General features: G+C 66.5%; 1 protein-coding gene and 1 pseudogene across 2 annotated transcripts in view; one reads left to right on the top strand and one right to left on the bottom strand.

Moving 5' to 3' along the window:
* The window catches only part of MOB2 (MOB kinase activator 2), a 70,596-nt gene extending 59,239 nt beyond the window's left edge, over positions 1–11,357 (bottom strand). Inside the window, exon 1 of one of the 2 annotated variants that reach the window (XM_032358303.1) lies at positions 11,240–11,357. In XM_032358303.1, coding sequence (XP_032214194.1) covers positions 11,240–11,256 — 17 coding nt within the window. In that variant the 5' untranslated portion in view covers positions 11,257–11,357. The remainder of the gene's footprint in view (positions 1–11,239) is intronic. The other variant, XM_032358302.1, reaches the window with a different exon arrangement.
* Positions 11,358–11,505: 148 nt separating this feature from the next.
* LOC116599995 lies at positions 11,506–13,581 on the top strand (annotated as a pseudogene).
* The last annotated feature ends 8,273 nt before the right edge of the window (positions 13,582–21,854 follow it).

The raw sequence follows: 21,854 nt of genomic DNA, 5'->3' as shown, positions 1-21,854 counted from the left end.
TTCACTCACCCCAACCGCCAAGAGGACAGGTGCCGAGGCACTGGGAAGAGGGCTGGGGGGTGGGGGGCTCTCGGCCACTGTGTGAGCCGTTCCCAGGGATCCTCCTGGGGACTGCTCCGAGCCAGAACTGCTGTCCACCGAGCTTCCAAGCGGACCCCCAACTCACCCAGCACCTCAGAGCATGAGAAGTCCTTGAGGGGCACTTTGAGAAACCCTGCTCTGGGGTCCCCACATCGCCCCCATGCCGCGCTGCCTTCTCGGTACTCTGCGGCCTCAGCGACCCAACGCGGCCCGAGCAGGCCCTGGGCAAGCCTGGCGCTCCTGGCCAGCTCCTGGCACCGACGTGAATGGAATTTCTTCCCAGAGAGCGCACCTGCGGCCTCAGCGACCCAACGCGGCCCGAGCAGGCCCTGGGCAAGCCTGGCGCTCCTGGCCAGCTCCTGGCACCGACGTGAATGGAATTTCTTCCCAGAGAGCACACCAAGTGGTGCACACGCTTCCAGCAACACGTGTGCGAGTGCATGTGCGAGTGTGTGGGGCGGTGACGGAGAGACTATGAGAAGACACGAGATGCTGGGAAGATCCCCCCACGCCCGCCAGGAGGAAAAGCGCAGGGCCAAGCTCTGCTGTGCCCGCAGCCCTCCCCAGGCTACGTCCCGGAGCTGCCACGCCCAGGGACTGGGGCTCGCTTGGCCCGAACACACTCACACCCTGCGGCATCCCTGGTCCTCGGCCAGCGCTCTGGTCTCCCGGCACAGCCTGGACTGCCGGGGGATCTCTGGCCGGGCCCGGTAGGGCCACATGCGCACTCCGCCCAGCTCGCGAATGCACGCCCTCAGGAAACACAGCAAGAAGCAGGGTCGAGGGGGGAGTCCCACCGGGCCAGTTCGGGTGTCTCTCCTACTCTTGCTCCTTTAAGAACAAACTCGAAAGCTTAGTACTTGGGATCACTACCCCTGGAGTACACGGGACTCAGGCCGGTCCTAAGAAAGCTGGGACGCTCGTGCACAGCGAGCAGACGGGTGCTTCCCCGAGGACACAGGGCCCCGCGTCCCAGAACACCAGCTCCAGCCCTCTGCAAGGGAGCGTGTACTGACCAAACACCCGTCCTTACTTACCGAAGTGGCAAAGATCTTCGTCACAGGAGAGTAACGCCGGCAGCTGGTCACAAAACGGGGGCGAGCGCACACCAGCGCCTGAGGAGCGTGCGGGCTGGAACGCCTCCAGGAAGACCCCCCTCCGGGAGCCCACCAGTCCCCTCCCAGAACTCCTGAGGAAATGCCAGCGCGGGGCAGCGACTGACGTGCAAGGATGCTCAGAACCGCCGTCCGCCGGGAGGAGACCCTGAACACCCACCACGGAGGGCGAGGGGGTCACGCACATCCGCGGGCGGCCGCTGACCGCTGGGCCAAGCGCACCCCGTGCGACACCAGCTCTCCGCGTGAAGTCACGCTCTCTGGGTGCTGGGATCACTCACTTTTTGGTGTCTGCACGTCCCGTGTTTTCCTGTTTCTACAACAGACCTGTGAAACCAAGTTCCGCGGGCGCAGGCACCCTTGAGTGCTCCCTTGCGCCACGCCAGCAGAGCCACGGAGGAAGGCCCGCCGGCGCTCTAAGGCAGCGCCGGACAACACGAGTGTCAGTGCCGCTGTACTCAGGGAACTTCAGAGCGTTTAAGTCAGGTTCTGGGATTCTTCAGACTCCCTGGACATCCAAGCGGACCTCCACCCTCTCATGCACTTTGGAGGTCCAGTGCCCCCTGCAGCTGCCCCCCCACTCTCTCTTCTCCGTGGGCCTCGAAGAGCGCTCTGCATGGAGGGGACAGTAAGGACTCCAAAGGGTGCGGTCCCTGCAAATGACAGGTGCACGTGCGTCCACTCTGGCGGCCCCGGGCACAGCCCACTGAGACGGCCGCGCAGCACAAGGAAGCCTTCTACCCATCCACGTCTCCCCAGAGCAGCCCAACCCGGTGAGTGGCAGAAATGCACCCACACTGCCGTGACAGGCCTGGTTCTGCAGGTCTCTGCCTGCTGAGCCACACACGGGACCGGCAATCACCTGCGTCTGCGGACAGCAGTCAAGGCCAGAGTCACCTCCTGTGACTCATGGCCGTGCGGTCTCGGCCTGGCCCAGGCCGGCTTCCTGGCACAAGGCTGACTCCCAGGGCTGGGTCATTCCCACGGGCGGGGTCATCCTGGCACTACTTCCTGGCCTCCACCCACCAGGAGCCAGAAGCCCCACCCAACCCTGCAATGTGTCCAACCAGAACCTCCACAGCAGGTGACACCAGTCCAGGGAGAGACCCACCGCCTGGCAGCCGCTCCGTGGAACGCCACTGAGGGCAGCGGGAGCATCCGTCCCTTCATGCAGGGACCAGGTCCTGGCTGTGCCAGTGCACCGGGCCCTGGGGAACCCGGAGCAGGTGCGAGTCCGCCCCACCCTTCAGAGGTACAGCCTGGGGGGCGCGGAAACCAAGCTGGTGTTGCCAGCTCGCGCCAGCGGTGTCAGAGGTGTGCCACCACACAGGGTGCGTCTGAGAAGACAGACTGCAAGCCCCAGAGACCCCCCAGCACACGCCCATCCGTCCCAGCAGCCAGAAGGGACCAAGGAGGCCCCAGGAGCTCCCCGTGCAGGGCTCCCCACTCTCTCCTCCCAACCAACCAATGACCCACCCTCTCCCACCCTCCCCGGCCACCCCGGTGCCAGGCACCTCCATGTGGGCAACCGCAACCATCTAGAACCGCGGCCGCCACACAGTAAGGGAAGGAAAACAACTCACTCCCACTGCCTCAGCGGCGAACCAGGCCCAGGAGGGCAAGGACCTTAGAAGGCCACATGCTAGGATCAGCACCAGGACCGCCCCTGCTTCCCACCACCAAGATCAAGCCGCGGCGACAGGAGCACCCAGCTGTCTCCCACTGGCCTGCAGTGCCCATGCCGCTGGACCCGCCGCTGGACCTGGGGGGCCCACTCGGTAAACATCACCTCCAGGGCACCCCCTCCCACCGCTCCTGCTGGGAACACTCGGCTGATGCCCCCAGCTCTTTGAATGGGAGACCGTCGGCGTGACCTATCAAGGGGGTCTGCTTCGGTGAGCCACGGTTAAGCAGAGACAGGAAGCATGGCTGAAGGGGTGAACCTCCTGGAAGGGGAGGCCTGCCCCAGGGGCTGCTGGCGGGGGCTTCCAACCCACTGCGCAACTATCGGGGGAAGGCTGTGTGCTCCGACGCCTGCTGCCAGGTGGGGTTTTGTAGTCTGTACTGACACCCCGGTTAGTCAGCCGTCCGTGTAAGGCTGGCTTCAGGAGGCGTGCGATCCAGGGCCGACGGCACCTCCCAGGCCAGCACCTGCTCGGCCTCCCGCCTTCGGCACCAGGCACATACTCGCCGCTGAGAAGGCGCAGACCCCAGGGAATGAGCAGCTACGGCCTCACGCCTCTGACGGCAAAGGCTGCCGCGCCTTCCCCGCCCTGAGTCCCACGGCATCAGGACGGGCCTGGGGCAGGGAAGCCAAGGGACGGCCCAGCAAGCAGCCCCAGGTGGAGGACGGAGAGCAAACGGGCTTCCCCAGGGCCTTTCCGACAGCAGTGGGGCCGTCCCAGCTGGGTGCCGGCATCCGGCGGGGGAAGGCAAGCCTGCGATGAGCAGGTTCTCCCAGCTCGGGGAGGGGCAGGCCACTGAGGGACGGTGCTGTCCGCTTGGGGATGGCGTCAGGCAGCCTCCAGAGACAGCCAAGCCCCAAGACCCCCGCCCTCCGCCCACAGGCACCCTGAAAGTCAGACCTGCCACAAAAGCCCTGGGCTACGCTCCGGGTGCCAACCTTGCGATCCCGGGAGCAGCTGTGCCCACAGGACGGTGTGGCCATCAGACGGGGCTCTCCTTAGGGACCAGGACACCAGGGCTAGCTGCACACCAACAGCAGCTGTCCGAGAGCAAGCAGACGTGACAGTGACCAAGTGACATGCTGGGCGACAGCCCCACCCTAAGGGCTGCAGCGCCACGGTTCCCAGTGAGGACACGCGGAGAGGGACGGCGGTGCGATGGTGACAGGGACGTACCTCGCACACACCAGGCCCCGTGTGCAGGTGGCCACGGGCGCTGAGCCGCCGTGGGTGCTGTGCACACAAGCCCCGGTGGGGGAGCGGGAGAGCGAGGACCCCCACCCCACGCCCACCCGGGGCCGCACAAAGGGATCAGAGGCCAGGCTGGTGCCAAGCCCCCCGGCGGCTGGGGGAGGCAGGGCCCTCCACGGCAAGCCCGAGCCGCGCCCGCACTGTACGGGGGCACCTCACAGAGTCCCCCAGCCACGGCTAGGAAGGGGTCCCCTGGCGCCATGTTGCAGATGAGCAAACCGAGGCTCAGGAAGCCCTAACGGAGCTGCAGAGTCGGGACTCAACCCTGAGGCACGTGGTCCCTGAGCCACAGCGCCCTAAACGCCTCTGCGCGGGAAAGCCCAGCTGGTCTCCCGACAGACCTCCGGGCCGCCCGTGAGGACGGACCCAGCGTCCCCCGCCGCGCGCTGTGCTCTGCGGGGGGGCCGGCAGCCACCGCCCCCTCCCCGCACGGGAGACCCCTCCTTCGAGGGGCAGAGTCCGTCCCCTCGCACTGTATCAGGGTGGCTCTGTGACTCGTCTGGCCGACACAGCAGAGGGGACACTGGTCCTCGACAGCTTCCGCCGCGGCTCCGCTCTGGACCAAGGCCAGGCGAAGAGCCCCCGCGGCGCCTCAGGTGTGGCTCCTGCACCCACGCGACGGCGGCGCTCGCCTCCCCGTTCTCGCACCCGGGCACGGCAGAGCTGTCCAGAAGCGCTGAGTCGTGGTAAGATTATAACAAAACAAACCCAGAAGCAGACATAAGGGTCCAGCTCATGAGGCTTACAAAAAAGTCAGAGCATTCTTATCACGTGTTTTATGCTGCAAAATATGGTTATTTATTAAAAAAAAAAAAGTTTAGGGACATCAGAGTGGCTCAGTGGGTTAGGCGACTGCCTTCGGCTCAGGCCATGGTCCCAGGGTCCTGGGACGGAGCCCCGCATCGGGCTCCCTGCCCCGCGGGGACTCTGCTCCTCCCTCTCCCACTACCTGCTACTCTGCCTGCTTGTGCTTTCTGTCAAAGAAACAAAAATTAAAAACAAATTCATGCTAACACATGCTGGGTTTATTGTTCTTTTCAAATGAGTTAAAGAATAGTTTTCAAATCTCTTTTCTTCCACTTCTATTACGGTAAACACTGACAGCTATAACCGTACAAGCTCAATAATTTTTAAAAACGTGAGGGGGTGTTGAGACCAAAAAGGATGAGAACTCTGCACCGGAGTCCACACGCAAAGGGGCTCTATGGGGCAACGGAGGCCCCAGCCAGCAGCCTGCAGAGCTGTCCGAGGCGGCAGCCCTCCTCTGCAGCCGGAAGTGCTGGGTTCATTTGACAGCAACAGACACGATTCAAAGCCCGAGCTGAGGCTGCTCAGACGGGCCCCAGAAGAGAGCCACGTTTATCTGGCACAGTGGGGCCAAGTACGGAGGACCCCAGGACTGGAGGTGGGGCACACACCTACCACCCGCCGGAGCCCCCCACACTATTCTTGCGCGTGAAACCGGCAAGATACGCGGGGGGCTCCAGCTGCGGCCCTTGGAGGACACGGCCCGTGACCAAGGGGCTGAGCGCTCCACTGGGTGTGGGCAGGGCAGACGCCGCCCCGACAGCGAGCTCCAGGGGTGCCGCACCCTCGGAGAGAACAGTCCGGGAGCCCAGGGCCGGCCTGGCGGAAAGGCTGGAGGGGAGAAGAGAAAGACGGCCACAGCCCTGCTTCCGGGCGCCAGCCGGCCTGCTGGGGGGGCTGCAGGCCCAGGTGGGAGCTCTGGCCTCACCCTACACAGAAGTGCTCAGTGAACACCGAAAACTGCCACCATTCCTCGACATACCGGCAACATGCCAAACCAACAGAAAGGTGCCATACGGGTAGGTCTGGTAGGTCGCGACCGCACGCCGCACTATCCCCGGACGAACCGGGAACAGTGACCGGAAGGAAAAGAATGAGCGTCCCGCCCCAGCAACGGCGCACGGTCGGCTCTTTCGAGCTAGCACGGGAAGACCCTTCAAAGAGAAAGGAGCCAGAAGGTGACAACGTGAATGCGGCCACAGCCGCCCGGTCCCACGGAACAGCCCACAGCCCCCACGTGGCCTGGACACCCCACCCACCACCGCCTCCTCCTCCTCCAAGCTTCCAGGTTCGCTCCTTGCCCCGGCCGCTCCTACTTCCACGCTCCCGGGGGTTCTACAGCGCCGCGCTCAAGGCGGACGGGCGTGCCCAGCCGGCAGAGATCCTGTGCGAGGGAAACAAACACGGGGAGACAAAGAGCGGAGGCGCTCCCAGCACGTCAGACAGGAACACGCGCGCCGCCTCCTCTTCCGGACAGGCCGGCAGCCGCGGGAGCAAAGGCACACGTGAGTCACCAGCGGGGACCAAGAGCAGCTCCCTGACCAGCTCCCAGGGTCCAGGTGCCCGAAAAGTGCAGAGAGAGCATCACCGAGCACCTGTCGCCACACCAGCACGTTCACCACAAAACCAAGAGTGGGGGGTCTGGCCGTGTCTGAGTTTCCAGGACCACCGCAAGGGCGATGCAGGAAGTGCTGGGACAGCGGGAACACCAGCCCAGGCGCCCCCACCGAGACCACCGACACCCACCTTCCCAACACACACGGCCACGGCGGAGGCCACGGCCCCCTCCCACAGGAGACCTCAGAGCTGACGATGGCCCCGCAGTCCCCGGGGAACCCCTCCCAAGCTGCGACCAGCTGCTGACAGGGCCTGCCAGCCAGCGTCCCCGTGCCGTCTGGCTCTTCCGGGGCCCCGGGCGGTGGTAAGAACAGCAGAACGAAGGCCAGAGGCAGGACCCCGATGAGGGTGGACCCAGGCCCGCCCGGGCTGCAGACGTCTCAGACGCACTTGCTACCCTGCCCAAGGCTGGCAACACTTCCCGCCCAACCCGTTTCCCGGCAAAGCATTTCCGCGGCACCTCCAGTGAGTTCCCATCCAGAGGCACGACTCTGAGGACACTCTGCACAAGGCTCCCAGGGGACGCTGCAAGCACAGGGACAGATGAGAGATGCGGGGCTCCCGGGGGCACAGAGTTCGGCCCACGAAGGGGTTCATGGGACCGCTGCTCTCCTCAAATGGAATCTGGATGCAAATCAGGCCCAGGTCCTAAGGACTGCCTGAGTGGGGCCACTGGCACAGCGGCTGTCCCTAGACGTGTTCCACCGTCACAGCGCCCAAGGGGGCGGACAGCTGGAGGACGCTTCTGCCGCTCAGGCCTCCACGCCTTTGCACCGGCTTGGGCCAGAACCCTTCCTAGTTCCTATCTGGAAAATTCCTACACTTCTTCCCACAGGAGCCAATGCGCACCCCTGCTCGGAGCCACCCTGCCGGCCTGGCCTCCCCACCTCCAGCTCGACCTCATTCACTCCTCCACACTCCGTCCCCCATGTCCGTGGCCCTCATGCCAGCCTCAGAAAGCAGACACTATGCGTCCTTGATCTTGAGCTCCAGACTCCGGACTGTCACTTGGCGATGAAACGGACTGATGGCAGATACGTGCACAACACGAACCAACTTTTAAAACGGTCGCTAAGTGAACCGGCTACAGAAGACCCTGGGCTGTGACCCCATCTGTGGGAAATGCCCAGAATCGGCAAAGCAAGAAACACAGAGAGAGAGAGAGAGAGAAGGTCCATCAGTGACGACCCAGGGGTGGGACAGGGAGTGACTGTTGACGGACGCAAGGCTCCTCTGGGCGGATGGCAACGTTTGAAGTAAACTGCGTTGACAGCTACACCACCCTACGATTTTACTAAAAGTCACCTAATTGTTAGACTTAAAACAGTAACCTGCGTGGTATGGAAACTACCCCTCAACGAGACGGTTGGAGAAAAGTCCAGCGACTCCAGCAGGTTCAGTCAGGGTGTCCTTACGGTCTGTCCGTCCCGGGCAACGTCCGCCCGAAGGCAAAGTGCAAAGAAAAGGCCCCGAGCGCCCCGCGGCGCGCCCGCACAGGCCCGTGCGCAGGGGGTCTACCTCCTCCGCCCAGCACGAGAGCCCTGACGGCAAAGCCAGGCCGGCCAGAGAGCCCCGAGCCATCCAACACGCCTGCCCGCGGACCAAGAGCGCCAACCCGCGACGTGCGCCGCGCTCCACGGCCGAGCCCGGAGGCAGGTCTCCAGCAGAGCCGGGCGCTCCCGGCCACGCCGCGCACCCACCTCCTCACTGCTCCAGGGCAGCAGCAGCCCCGGGCAGGGGGCCCGTGTGCGCCTGCCCCCGCCACGGCTGCGGGCCCAGGGCGGGCATGTCCCGGCAAACTGCTCCCCGCCGGCCTCGCCCAGGACCCGCGGGCGGGTCGCCCTGCTCCCCCTGACTCCGAAGTGGGAGGAGGTGCATTTCCTCGTCTACATTCCCAGAAGCTTGGAAGCTTCTGGACTGTGCGTTCTGCTGGGTCAAAGTGAAGCGGCACGTCTACCGTCTGCGCACCGACGCCTGTCACTGCTGGTAAGCACGAGCGGAAGTCCCCGTGCCACACGGCCTCAGGCCACGGGGAGTGTGGAGCAGCCCAGGCGGCGTCCCCTCTGGAGCTCCCGTCCTGCCCAGGGCAAGGGCAGCATCCTGTCCTCGGCTGTCCAGAAGGGAGACAGCCAAGGACCAAAGACACGGCCACACCGCAAGGACTGACCCTCTCAAGTGAGAAATCACTCTTTGTAAAAAGAAGGAAAAATTCCTGCAGGCCAGTTCCAAGCCGAGCAGAGGGATGTCGGGAAGCCCGAGCTCCACGTCCCGGCGAACTCCGACAGCAAGTCGCAACACGCCGGCGCTGCTCTTGGCTCCCCCGGGCGGCTTTCCCGCAAGACCGCCCTTTCCTCAGACAAGGCCGCCCGTGTTACTGTGCAAAGCGCTCTCCTGACGGGAAGTGTTCGGGCTCTGCTCCCGACAGCGGCCGGCAGAGAGGGCGAGAGCGGTGCCCGCTACGACAGCGGAGTCTGCCCGCCGCCGGACAGGAGCCCACGCAGAGAAACTCTTCCGCCAAAAACAAAGAACAAAGTGTTAAAACCTAAGAGGAGAACCATGTTCCCAACTACCTGGCTGACCGCGAGCTGCGAGTTAGCAGAAGCAAGCACGCTTCCTCGTCCAGCTGAAAACCATTAAAGGGTTAAGGCCAACTGAAGCCCCAGCTGGTCACACTACAGGTGCCTGCGGGGTGAGCTCCCTCACCTGCGGGCACTGGCACGGGGCTGGGCCTCCCTGCCTCCAGCACACACAGCACCCGGTGGGCGGGACAGAGCGCTGGGGGCTCCCAGTCGGGGCTCCCAGGCCGCCCCCCACCCCGGGCTAACACCCTGAAAACAGGCTCTTGAGAAAAGTCACTGCTTGACCACTGAAATCCTGTCACTTCTGTTTAAAAAGGCTGGCGGACTCACAAGTAAGGGGCTGGGCAAGAACTCACAGTCCGCCGTGTGCGCTGTGCCGGCCACGACAGTGAGAAACACACAGAGATCACCACACTCCGTCCTGACCCCTCTTTGGGGGCCTCCAGTGTCCGCTGGAACGACTCCAGAGCCTCCCAGAGCTCTGCCCCCGCAGCGCCCGTGGAAGCAGCAGCGCGGGCCGCGGCCCTTTCCCAGCTGTCTTCCTCCAGCACCGGACCTGCCCGCTCCGCTCGGGACGGGAGGGGAGTCCTGCGCCGACCTCTCCCAGATGACCTCTCCCAGATGACCGCCTGCTTCCGAAGTCTTGAGGAGGGCCTGGGGAGCCAGCCCCGGGAAGCCCAGCGGCGGGGGGAGCTTGGGACACGCACAGTGATGGCACAAAGCCCACAACGCCCCGAACCCAGCCAGTTCGGAGGACTGAGCGCTGCTCGGGTTCCGGCGCGGAGCACCTGCTCCTCCGACGGGGACCGTGAGAAGTCAGCGGCGGGACGACCGTCAGCGCCTCCCGCACGCCCCAGGCTTGGGGCGCAAAGCACGGCCGGTTGGACCCCCCGCAACACCCCTCCGACGCAGCGGCCCTGCGGGGAAAGGCAGAGCGCGGCTGGGCTCTGGCTGCTTGGCCTCCGGGCTGCGCGCCTGCGGCTACAAAGGCGTCCAGGAGGCCCAGCTGACCGAGCCACGACTCCCCAGTGCCGGCCGCGTGCGAAGCGCGTTCCGCCGCTGCCTCGGCTTCCCCTTCGAGTCCTCCCACACCGTCGCCCTCACGCACGGCTCTGACAGCGCAGGTCCGGAGAGGTGCAGCGGCCACCGCAGGGCCCAGGGCTCACAGCGGCGCGGCTAGGACAGCAACGTGTCTCCCCGAGGCCGGCAGAGCGGCGGCCCCGGCCACGCGGGGCGCTTCCCTCCGGGCTCTCGACGCATCCACCCCCGTGGGCTCCGCGCCCCTGGCTTCCCTTCCGCTGGCCTCCAGCCGACCCGCAGGCCCGGACGGGTCCGACCCGCCTCCGCGGTCGCGCCGACGGCCCCCGCCCCCGCCCCGCACCCGGAAACCACACGTCCGTCCGACCGGGCGCCTCCCTGCCGGGACCCGCGCGTGCGACCAGCACGTCCGCCCGCCCCAGGCCGACCGCAGCGGCCCCGCACGCGCGGCCCCAGCGCCCGGACGGCCGCCCCGCCCCGCCCCGCGGTCGGGGAGCAACGCGGGCGCCGAGCGGGGACGGAGGAGGACCCGCCGACGCGCCGCCCTGGCCGCGGCGCAGACGCCGCAAAGTTCTGACAGCGGGTCCCCGAGCAACTTCCCGGCGGCGGCCGGGCTCCAGCGAGCCGCGCCGCGCTCCGGGGGACACCGCCGCGGCGGCCGGCCGCGCTCCGTCCGGGCTCCGCGCTCCGCGCTCCGGGCCCCGCGCTCCGGGCCCCGCGCTCCGGCCCGCCGCGCCCCGCCGGCCCCGCAGCCGCGCCCCGAGCCCCGCGGCCGGACGGGCGAACCGGGGCCGCCGGCTCCTCCGCTCGCGGCTCGGGACGGCGCCGGCCGGCGCGCAAGTTCCTCCTTCCGGAGCCCGCTCCCCGCGGCGCCCGCGCTGCCCAGGCCGGCGTCCGCCCCGCTCCGAGCGGCTCCCGTCCGCGACCCCGTCCCCGAGGAGACGCCCCGCGCCCGCCCGGCCCCACGCCCTCGCCCGGCGCCGCCCGCAGCGCGCCCCGCGGCCCCCACCGCGGCCCCGGCCCGCCCGCCCGGGCCCCGGCCCGCCCGCCCGGCCGCCCCGCTCACCCCATGAGCCAGTCCATGGCTGCTCGGGGCCCGCCGCCCGACACGCTCGGCCCTCAGCCCGCGGCGGCGGCGGCGGCCGGAAGTAAACACTCGCTCGCGCACTCCCACGCGCGCGCCGCGAGCGCCGCCGGAAGTGACGCGCCGCGCGCCGCCTGCCGGGAAGCGTAGTCCCGGCGGCCCCTGCGCCCCTCCCCCCTCCCCCGGCCCCAGCCTGGATCTTGAGCGGGTTCCTCCTGCCCCTCCTCCGCTCCCCGCTCCCGCCTCCACCCGCGCCCCGCGCCCGGATGTCCTCTCACACCCCGGCCGAAGCCCCACACTCCGGGATGTCCCCTCATGCCCCGATGTCCCCTCAAGTTCCGGATGTCCCCTCATGTCCGCATGTCTCCTCACGGTCTGGCTGACCTCTCAGACCCCAGATGTCCCCTCACGCCCCGCTGGCCCCTGCCCCCGGGCCAGTGTCCTGGCCTGGCCTGACCCCCGCACCCCTGTGCCCGGCGGGGCCCCCCCTCCCCCGCAGAGCTGCTCCAGAGCTCCTGCCCCCACCTCGCCTTCTCTGCAAACCTGGGGCAGGGGTGGGGCGGGAGGCTAAGGCGGGAGGGCTGTCGCGGGCAGCGGCCCCCCAGGCCTCTGGGCACCCCCCCCCGGCGCCCCCAGCCCCTGCCGCCCCACAGCAGAGAGCAGCCCGCGCACCCGCGGGGCGCTGCCCAGGGAGCTCGTGTGTCGGGGGCGGGGGGGGGGGGGCGTCGTGCCCGTAGAGGAGCGAGCCTGGGGGTGGGGGTCCGACCGCGAAGACGGGCCCAGCGCCGGCTGCGTCCTGGTGGGGGGGGGGTCCTCTGGGCCGCGGGGCATTGGGGGCTGTGCGGGTCGGCTGCCCGGTGCTGCGACCCCCAGCCCGGGCAAGGGCCCTGGAGAGGCCGGGCGCCCCCCAAGGAAGGGGCTCCAGGGGTGCAGATGGCAGCGGGGGGCGCCCCGCTTGCCGTGACCCCAGCACCGCTGTCCTCCCGATGCCTCGGAAAGGGGGGGGAGTCCCGGGCTCAGACCCCTGCCCCCATGTCCTCACAGCTGCGCTGGAGCCTCCGACCTCCCTTGTCCCCCTTGAGTGCCCGAGAGGTCCTGATGCTGGGGGCCCACGACCTTTGCCACCAGCAGCCACCTGCGTCCCGGCCCAGGCCCAGGACGGGCTGAAGAGACCTGGCGGCACCTGTCCCCACTCCGGGAGCTGCAGCGCACAGGCGGCTGGGCCTGTGCCCCCAGGCGGCCAGCGCCCTCGCCTGCCCAGCCCCTCCTCCACCTGGGACAGGGTCCCTGGGGACGGAGCTTGGGCGGGTCCCACCGGCATCCGGCTGCGACTGTCCGTGAGCGCCCACCCGTGGGCCGCCTGGGGCTGGGGAGTGCTGCGGCTCGGCGCCTCCCTCCTGCCCCCACGGAGGACCGGCGACCCACGTCCCCTCCAGGGTGTGCGGCTCGGATCTCTGCTCTTCTTGTCACCAGCGGGGTGACTTGGGACCCGTCGTTTAGTGACCCTGTGACTCTGTGTCTGCGGAGAGGTGGGGAGAATGATGCTGCGAAAAGCATGGTTGTGAGGACCTCGGTGAGGTCGCGGGTGAGGGGACAGGGAAGGAGCGCGGGCCTTCAGGAGGGTGACCTCCCGGCTCGCGGCCGCTTACCTGGGCTCAAGGTTGGTGCCCTTTCCCCTGACAATGGTGCGTGGCTGGGCACACGCCACCTTTTGGCTCCATGTCGCCCTGTCCCTAGTGGGCGGTTCGGGTCCCCATGGCCTGTGACATCTCTGCCCTGGCCCCTGGTGGCAGGGGAAAGGTGCATCTCAGAGAATCGGGACTGATGTTCCCAGAGGATACGGCGTTGCTCCCGAGCCCCGGGGCCCTCCCATCGGTCCCCCCAATGACAGCTCGCCGCCGTCCGCGTGCTGACCCTTCTGGGTCTGGGGCCCAGGAAGGGGCCGTCTGGTCTGCGCTGGGCTCGTTGGACGAGAAGAGCACACGGGGAGTCAGTCAGAGATGGGAAGGAACCGCCTGGCGTCCAGACCCTCCCTCTCCCCTCTGCCGTTTTGTTCCTCACCCTCCCCACTTCCTCTTTGGGGGGGGGGCAGGCAGAGTGGAGGTTGTCGGGGCGGCTTCCAGGAAGTCCTTCCTGTCCACCTCCAGCCCCGGTCCAGTCTCCTGGTGCCTGCTGAGAACAGGCCAGCGATGGCCGAAGATCTGGCAGCCACGTTGGGCTGTGAGGCTGCTGCCGGCCTAGCGGAGAGCGGGGACTCCCGTTCCTGCCACCGCTCGGGAAGCCCCTCGGCCGTCCTGAACTTCTTGCCTCTGGACTTCTTTTAATTGAAAGGAAATCTTGGGATTCCTGGGGGCTCCATCTGTTGAGCGTCTGCCTTCAGCTCAGGTCATGATCTCGGGGTGCTGGGATCGAGCCCCGCGTCGGGCTCCCTGCTCGGGGAGCCTGCTTCCCCCTCCGCCCGCCGCTCCGCAGCTTGTGTCCCCTCTTTCTGTGTCTGTCTCTGTCGAATAAATAAGTAAGATCTCTGAAGAAGAAGAAAAAAGAAATCTCGATTAAGTCACCGTTCTTCCCCGTTTCTGTTTCCTGAGACTGAAGGTAACTGCCCGATCGCTACGCTCACGCACACGTACGTCTTCTTCCTGGTGTTAAGGTGACGACGGTGTAAGACTTGTCCTGCACTTTGCGGGGGTATCGTGACATTCCCAGACCACTGAACTCTGGAAATTTCTCGTGGGTGGGTCCAAGTCCCCGAACTGGCAGGGGGTACCTCCCTCTGGCAAGCAGGTGTGCTTTATTAGTGTCCAGAGCATCGCTAAGTCCGGGGTTCCGTGGCCCACGGGCAGGACGTCTTCCGCACGATGGAGTGGGGTGAAACCCCAAGGCCGGCCGGACGATCGGAACCGGTGTGGACTGAAGCCTGGTGGAAACCATCAGCGGCGACCCGACCGGTGGCATGTTGGTGGGGGGGGGGGGAGGCGCACCCCGGCCTCGCAGAAGGACCCCGTGCTGCTCCCAGCATCGCGGTTTCTGGGACGGGGCGGGGCCGGGTCTGCAGGACCTACGCCCGAGTAGTCGGTGCACGGCTCACCCCAGGAAGGGCATCGTGCCCAGAGGAACAGCCGCGCGCGCAGTTGTGCTGTCTTTAAGCTCGCGGTCACAGACGGTCCACCGGCAACGTGCCTCCTTCCCCAGCACAGGCCGGTTCCCGTCCTCTGTGTGCTCAGGTCTGGGGCGGTGGCGCTCCCCTCCGTGACTTCTCCGGAGACGAGGTGCTGCTCCGAGGGGGCGGGAGGTGGAAAGGCAGCGGGGTCCGCCCTTCCTTCTTGCGGGGCTGTCCCTCATTCAGCAGGAAGGACGCAGCGCCAACTGGGAGCCACACACGCGTCCGGTGCAGAGCATACGGTGGGGAGACGGAGAAGACGAGGCTCTTCCCCACGGAGCTCACAGGCGGCCGTAACCTTACATCGCCCGCGGACCAGCGAGGGAGAAGCAGGAAGAAAGACACGTAACACGTCAGACCCAGGAACACCGATGGCAGGGACGGGGCCTGCTGGCCGCCTCCTCTCCCCACGACCTCAGAGGGGGCCTGACCTGTAAGGATTACATCAGGCTGAGGACCCGGAGATTGGGGGGGCACCTCAAACGGGACGGCAGGCGCCCATATCACAAGGGGGAGCCGAGAGCCCGGAGGCAAGGCCGGGAGAGGACAGCCACCTCTGAGCCTGGGCCCCGTCCTCACCCACAGCCTCGGAGGAACTGGTGCTGCAAAGATTTGGGGTTCTGATTTCCGGAACTGTGAGACAATACATTTCTGCTGTTTCAAGTCACCGGGTTTGTGTTACTTCGTCGCCAACAGTGGCTCCCCATGCCCACCTCCTCCACCAGGCACCTGCCTCCTGCCCAGACTCCAAGGGGCTGTGCCAGCCGGGTGCTCCCACCCTGGGAAACAGGGCTTGCTTTCCGGGGGTCCTGCAGGAATCCCCCAAGGAAATTGTCCTCTGTTGTGGGGGGGAGGGTGACACTTGGGCACAAAGGTGACTGCGTGGCCAGGACTCAGGGGAAAGATGAGTGTCTGTGCCAGGCCTGACCGCCCTGCTGGGTCCTCCCCCTCCCTCACTGCCAGCGCTGTCTGGACTGACCCTGTCTCCCCACTCGCTCCCCGCCCTCCAGCGGGGCCCGCCCCCCACCCTGTGGGTCCGGCCAGAGCGTCCCTTCCCTGGGCTCGCTGCCCTGCGGGAGGCCTTGTGACACACACTGTCTGCAGCTGGAGAACAATGGATCCCTCTTGCCTCCTGTGCTGGTCCCGTGGTACGATCCCAAGTAAGGCTGACAGTGTGGGCCAGTCGCGCCGGGGCAACACGGAGGGCCAGCTGAGGGTCAGCGTGTGATTGTCTGAGAAGCCTGGGGGTCTGCTCTGGGAAGGGCGGGGAGGGACACCAGTCCCCTGAGAGCTTTGGTGGTTGATGGCTCCCTTGTCTCTCCTGAGGCATCAGCAAACACCCAGACCCCGTGGCGTGTTCCCGCAGACCCGGGGCGTTGCCCCCGCACACCTGTCCGGTCCCCCAGCAGACCCGGGGTTGTCCTTCCCCATAGCCCCGCAGTGGCCCTGCTGCCGCGTCCGCGCTAGCTACATGGCACCCCACTTGGGCAGTGATTTGAGGCTCTTAGAGAGGCAGGGACTGTCCAAAGTCCTTCCGCAAGCTGGGGGTTGGGGGTGGGATTCCAGAATCGCCCGCTCTCAAGCCCACCAGCTTCCCGCTAAGTCCTGCTTCCCAGGGGCACTCTGGGTCCTGTGAAACAGCAGAAGTTGACCCCTCAGGGGAACCGCCGGCCCAGGGGCCCCCTCCGGGGCAACCTCACCACGGCTGCCTCCAGAGGCCCAGACTCCAGCTCCTCCCCGCAGTGAGAGCAACAGGCCGCTTTGGGGGTGCCGGGGGGTGGGAGCCGTGCCCATCGGGCAACTGGGGCTCAGGGCCAAGACTTCGGGAGGGCCGCTCCTAACCCGTATCCCCTGGGATCACTTCCGGGTGCTGACCAGCCCCGGACACCAGGTTCCTGCAGGTGGGGGCCCTCGGCTCCCCGACTTAGAGGAACGGAGGGTCTGTCCACCTTGCAGCCCGGGGGCCGCGGAGGCCGGCTGCTCCTGCCCCTGCGTTTCTCACCTTCCCACCGCACACCTGGCATTCCAGGTGCTCCCTCCTCCTCCTCCTCCTCCAAGCCTCCCTCCCCAGAGCTCGAAGATGACTGAAAGCAGCCAAGGTCAGAGCTCGAGCCAGCCAGGACCCCCTGAGAACCGGTGACGGTGACCGTGCTGCAGAACTCCTCCGTGCTGAACCCGCGGGCGGCCGCTGCCTGCACAGGAGGAGGGCCTCTTCCGTTAACGACGCCTGCTGTTTCCTCTGCGCCCGCAGGCTCATCGTTGTGCTTCCGTTCAGAGGCTGGGCCAGCGCCTGCCCTCCGCCGTCTCCCGGACACAGGCTGGGGCTCCGGGGACCCCTGTGTGTGCAGACTTAACCTTTCCAAACACCAGCGCGGGATCTGAGCACAAAGCACGTGGCTTAAAACAACAGCCGTGTATCCCTGACGGTCCCGGAGGTCGCAAGTCCCAGGCGGGGTGTCGGCAGGTCTCGGGGAGGACCTTACTCGCTGGCCTGTAGGCACCTCACGCGCTCCGGTCTCTGCCCCCTCTTCACACCGCCTTCTCCCCACAGGGGTCTGCGTCCGCTTCCAAACTGCCCTCGTTTTACTCGGATGCCAGTCGCTGGATGGGCCCACCCTGATGACCTCAGCTCACCTCAATGACCTCTGCAGAGACCCCATTTGCAGATAAGGTCACATTCACAGGTACCAGGGATTAGGACTTCCACAAGTCATTTTGGGGCACAAGATTCAACCCATAACAGGTGTGGTTCCTTAGTCCCATGACCCACAGCACATACGACATGCTTTAGGCGGGATTTAGGCGGGACTTGGTACGTCCCCAGAGAGCTACAGGTCTGCCAAGTGTCGTGGGTCTATGTGGACTTGTCACGAATGAAAGCTCAGGTCCTGGGGTGGTCGTCAAGCTTCTTTCTTAGGAACAAACGGCTAAGGCAGAACTTGGAGCTGTCCTACGCGTTCCCAGCCTCTTGGCTTTGCCCTCGCTTGAACCTCCAGGTGGGATCTCCAACGGCACGGGGCATCACCTCCGCTCTCTCTCGGCCTTCACTGCGGGAGAGGAGCTCCCTCTTCCCAGGCCTCCGCAGCCGAAGAGAACGCACCATGGGGAGCCTGTCCAAGCTCCATGGCCCTGACTGTCCTGCTGGCTTCTCTCCCACAGCAAGGGACGGTTCCATTTTAACTGCTCGCCATCCAGCCCGGGTCGGCAAGGAGTGACTTCATGAACCTAAGTGTCTGCGTCTAAGTTTCCACATGTCCTGTTAGCAAAGGGCTCCCGAGACCAAGATGCTCTCCCTCTGATTAGTGCTGCTGAGGACCCCAGGCCCAGCGCTGCCAGGTCTCCTACTTTTCCAAAGATGAACACGTGAGCGTTAGGAACGTGTCCAGCTTCCATGAGCACTGGGAATTGAAGGACACCTTGACCCCCTGCGTGGGACTGGAACCCGGGGCATCCACAGAGGAGTCTCAGGCGGGTACAAAGAGCAAGGAGGCCCTCATCTCGGGTCGTGGGGCTGCCTAGGTGCCTCTCTTGCCTCACCGTAGCCTCAGCCCCGGCCCTGGGACCCACACTCCAGACCCGAGTTCAGAGATCGAAAGTGGGCAGGTGGGAAGAGGCTGGCCTGCAGACTGCGTTCCTGGGTCAGCCTCCCACCTCCCTGGAATCCTACCTCCGTCCCGCTTCCGGGGGTGGGGGGTTCTGGCTGGCCTGGCCTTCCCGGGGTTGTGGGGAGATCCACCCCACTCTCCTCCTCTGGGGATCCCTCCTGCCCCTACCCCACCTCCTGGAGGTCCCACCCTGTCCTCCAGGGGAATCCTGCCTCCCAGGGGGGGCCCACCCCACCTCGTTTCCTGGGGGAATTCTGCTCCCCGGGATCCTCACCTCCACCCACGTGGGAGGGTTCTGACCCGTCCAGAGGCCCGGATGCCGGATACTGCTGGGAGGAAGCCCCATATTCTCCACTTCCAGGCAAGGAGCGGGGTCGTCCAGGGGCTAGAGGCGCCCTGACCCCAGCAGGATCCTCCCCCAACAGCCAGAGCTGTTCTAGGACAGGGCCCAGGGGAGCCCTGGCAAGAGGAGAAATCAAGAGCAGTGGGATTTCCCAGGCCAACCTGTGAGCCACTGTCCCCAGGCCTAGTAGGAAGGGCCAGCGGCCTTCTCCACTGTGTCCATCTTGCCTCTCCTGAGGACCCTCAGAACGGTCCTTCTTGATGCCGAAGAGACCCCCGCCAGCCTCCGCCCCCACCGCAGGTGGAGTCTGCTTACTTAGCTTGTGTCTTAAGGAAACAACTGCACAGCGTCGCCTGCCGGCCACACCTCAGAGCAGGAAAGTCCCTCTCCTCCTGCGTTAGGAGGTGCCCTTCTGTCCGGGCCCACCGCCCGTCCCGCTGCCTCCACCCCGTGGGGGGTCCCCCACTCCTCCCCGGCTCTGTGCTGCCGGCCTCCTAGCAACCCCTTCTGAGGTGCTGGCCCAGGCTGCTCTCTTCGCCTTCAGGACAGAACCCAACCCGTAGCAGCTGACCCAGCCCCCGCCTTCTCCCCACACGAATCCCACTCTGCACCCTGGAGAGCACCGGGCCCGGGGCAGACGTCTGCTCAGTAATGACTTGTGTTGCCTGAACTGGTCGGCTCTCTCACGTCACAGGACTTTGCACGTGCTGATCTTCCACCTGCAGTGCCCTTCCTTCCCGAGAGCTCCGGCTGCTCCCTCAAAGCCTCTGTTAAAAGCCCCTTCCTCTAGGCACTACTTCCTTCAACTAGTGGCATTCCTTGCCCGGTCACGGGAACTGCTGAGGTCACTGTGGCGGCATGCCGAATGTCCCCGGCCACTCATCTTCCATTGTATTGGGGGGCTGGGGGCACTTTGGGGGTGAAGGGTCTATCTTATGCAGATCCTCAGCACCCCGGGGGGGCTGTAATACGTGCTAGTAAGTTGAAAAAAAAATCACAAAAGGTGGGAGCAGGAAAGTAAGGCAGCCATGTTCTCTCCCTGCCGCCTCCCACAGACCCACACGGAGGTTGCGGGGGCCGGGGCGCTTCCCTGGGGGCTGGTGCAGAGCTGGCCCTGCTGTGCTCTTTAGGAGGCCTGGGGGAGCTGATGCTGAGCCCACCCCCAGCAGCCCAGAGCGGGGAGCCAGACTGGCCAGATGATGTGTGGCAGAGGCTATCTTGGTGGGAGCCTTGGGCCCCGGGAAGGGCGCTGTGGAGATGAGCTGATGGTGACTTGGGGGGTGTGGGGGCTTAGAGGCGTTGGAACAGCAGGGCCCGGCTCTATCCCCAATTCCAGCCCCGGTTTGGCCATGGGGGGGGGGGTGGCCTCCTGTGCGGACACCTCAGAGGGGCCTTGAAAGGCCACCCTTGGCCCCTCTCCCCTGGGTAGGGTGGGGTCCCCAGAAATGTCTGAGGGGGAAGAAGAGGGTAGGCAAGGTGTTAGGGACCACAGAGGTCTCACACCCTTCCGCCTACCCCTTCCAGGGGTTTTCATGGGACCCCTCCCCAAAACCTCCCTTCCTGGGTGGCTTTGGGTTGCAGCCAGCCAGCAGAGCCTGAAGGTGTCTGGGGTCAGGGTAGTGGCCGCTGGGTCACCGACACTCTCTCCCCTCCCCCATTCCATACAGCCCTCCCAGCTCCAGTCCAGGGGTTGTCTGAAGAGGGCCCTGGGCAAGTGGCAGTGGAAGGAGCAGGCCCGGGAGGGAGTCAACTACCCCTAGCCAGCTCGGGCCCCTTGACCCCTCCACCCCATGGGTGGGAGCCACGAGCCTGGGGTCCCAAATTCCAGATCTCCCCATCAGTTGGCACGGCAGACCCTCTGGAGGGATTCCTGGGCCCTGTCCCTCCTTAGAGTCAGACTTTGTAGACCTGGGGGTGGGGGGCTAGGGATCCGCACATAAAGATGCTCCCAGGTGATCTGGAAAGGTGGCCAGGTGAGAAGCCTGGGGCCAGATGGCCCCTAACGGCTTTCCCTGACTGACCTCGGGACTGCAAAGTCCCCAGTCAGCCGTGGAGAGGCTCTGCAGACCCAGAGCCACAAAGCCTTGTGTCCAGGGCAGGCGGCTGAGCAGGCCTGTGACAGAGGGCTGAGGGGCCTCCCTGACAGGCATGAAGTGTGCGTGGGTCCCTTCCTCTCTCCCTCCACTGACCCTTGTCACATGCTGAATGGTGTCCCTCCCACAAACGCTGTGTGTGAGTCTGAGCCCTAAGACCTCAGCATGTGAGCTCAACTTAGAAATCAAGAGGCGACATCTGGACCCAGCCACACGCAGGAGCACCCCATGCGGGGATGGAGGCAGAGAAGGGGTCTCTCCGTTTCAGGTCCTGCCGGACAGCAGGGCGCAGACCCCAAACAGAGGGGACAGGCGTGCATGTCCTGTCGCCTCAGCGATGAGGGGACTCAGGGAGCCCTGCACCCAGGGCTGGGGAGGCCAGAGAGGGCCTGCGGCGCACGGGCAGACCAAGGGAGGGGGCAGTTGCGGGAGGAGAAAAGGTGCTTTGTAGACGGCTCTGGGAGGAGGGCGGGTGCGCGAGAGAAGGGGCAGAGTAGGGCGGACAGAACCGTGCGGTGAGAGGCGCAGATGGGGCAGGCGGGAGTTAGGGACAGTGCTGCGGGGGCGAGGGCCAAGGTGCGGGGCAGAGGGCACAGCGGGAGGTGCTGAGAGCCGGGACTGCGGACGGCGACCAGCAGCTCGGCGTACCCCGGTCTGAAGGTCGGGGAGGAAATCCGACGGCGGGTGCCGGGCCGGCCGCGCAAGGGTTCCGCTGGAGCCCCGGGTGGGGCTGACCCGCCCGCGGGGCGTGAAGACCCACAGCACGTCTCGGGCAACTGAGGCCGCGGCTGGGCCAAGGGAGGGCCTCAGGAGGGGCAAGCGGGGGCCGCGGGCGCCCAAGACCGCGGGAGACCCGAAGCCGCGGCAGGGGGGCTGCGCGGGGCTGGGGTTCGGCCCGCGACCCGGCGCCCCCCCCGATCGCGGGCGCGGGCAGCAGGGGGCGCTGCCGGGCCGCGTCTGCGCTCGCGGCTCGGGGCGCGGCGGGTCGGCCCCGCCAGCCCCGAGCCCGGGGCGGAGGACGCTCACCGCGACCCTGGCTGGGACTGGACGGCAGTTCGGGGCGGGACGTTCGGCCCGCCCTGCCCAGCAGACGTCCGGCCGCCTGGGGTCAGGCCGGGGCCTGGGAGGGGTGCGCGATGGCCTCGGGCTCCACGCGGAGCAGGTGCTCGCCGCGCGCCCTCCGCTCCCGGCCGGCCCGCGAGGGAGCCCGAGGGAGCCCGAGGAGCCCGGGGAGCGCGCGGGCGCGGCGCAGGGCCGGTGAGGGGCGCCGCGGCGGGCGGGGCGGGCTCCTGGCGAGCGGCGCACCCCCGCACCCAACGGCCCGACCCTCGGAGCCCGGGCGGGCCAGGCAGTGCGGGCGCGGGGGCGGTCAGAGCGCGGCAGGGGCGCCGCTCAG

The sequence above is a fragment of the Mustela erminea genome, chromosome 9 (assembly GCF_009829155.1).
Source record: "Mustela erminea isolate mMusErm1 chromosome 9, mMusErm1.Pri, whole genome shotgun sequence".
Classification (NCBI taxonomy): Eukaryota; Metazoa; Chordata; class Mammalia; order Carnivora; family Mustelidae; genus Mustela; species Mustela erminea.
The sequence above is the reverse complement of the archived record's forward strand: the minus strand, read 5'-3'. Positions and strand labels throughout refer to the sequence as shown.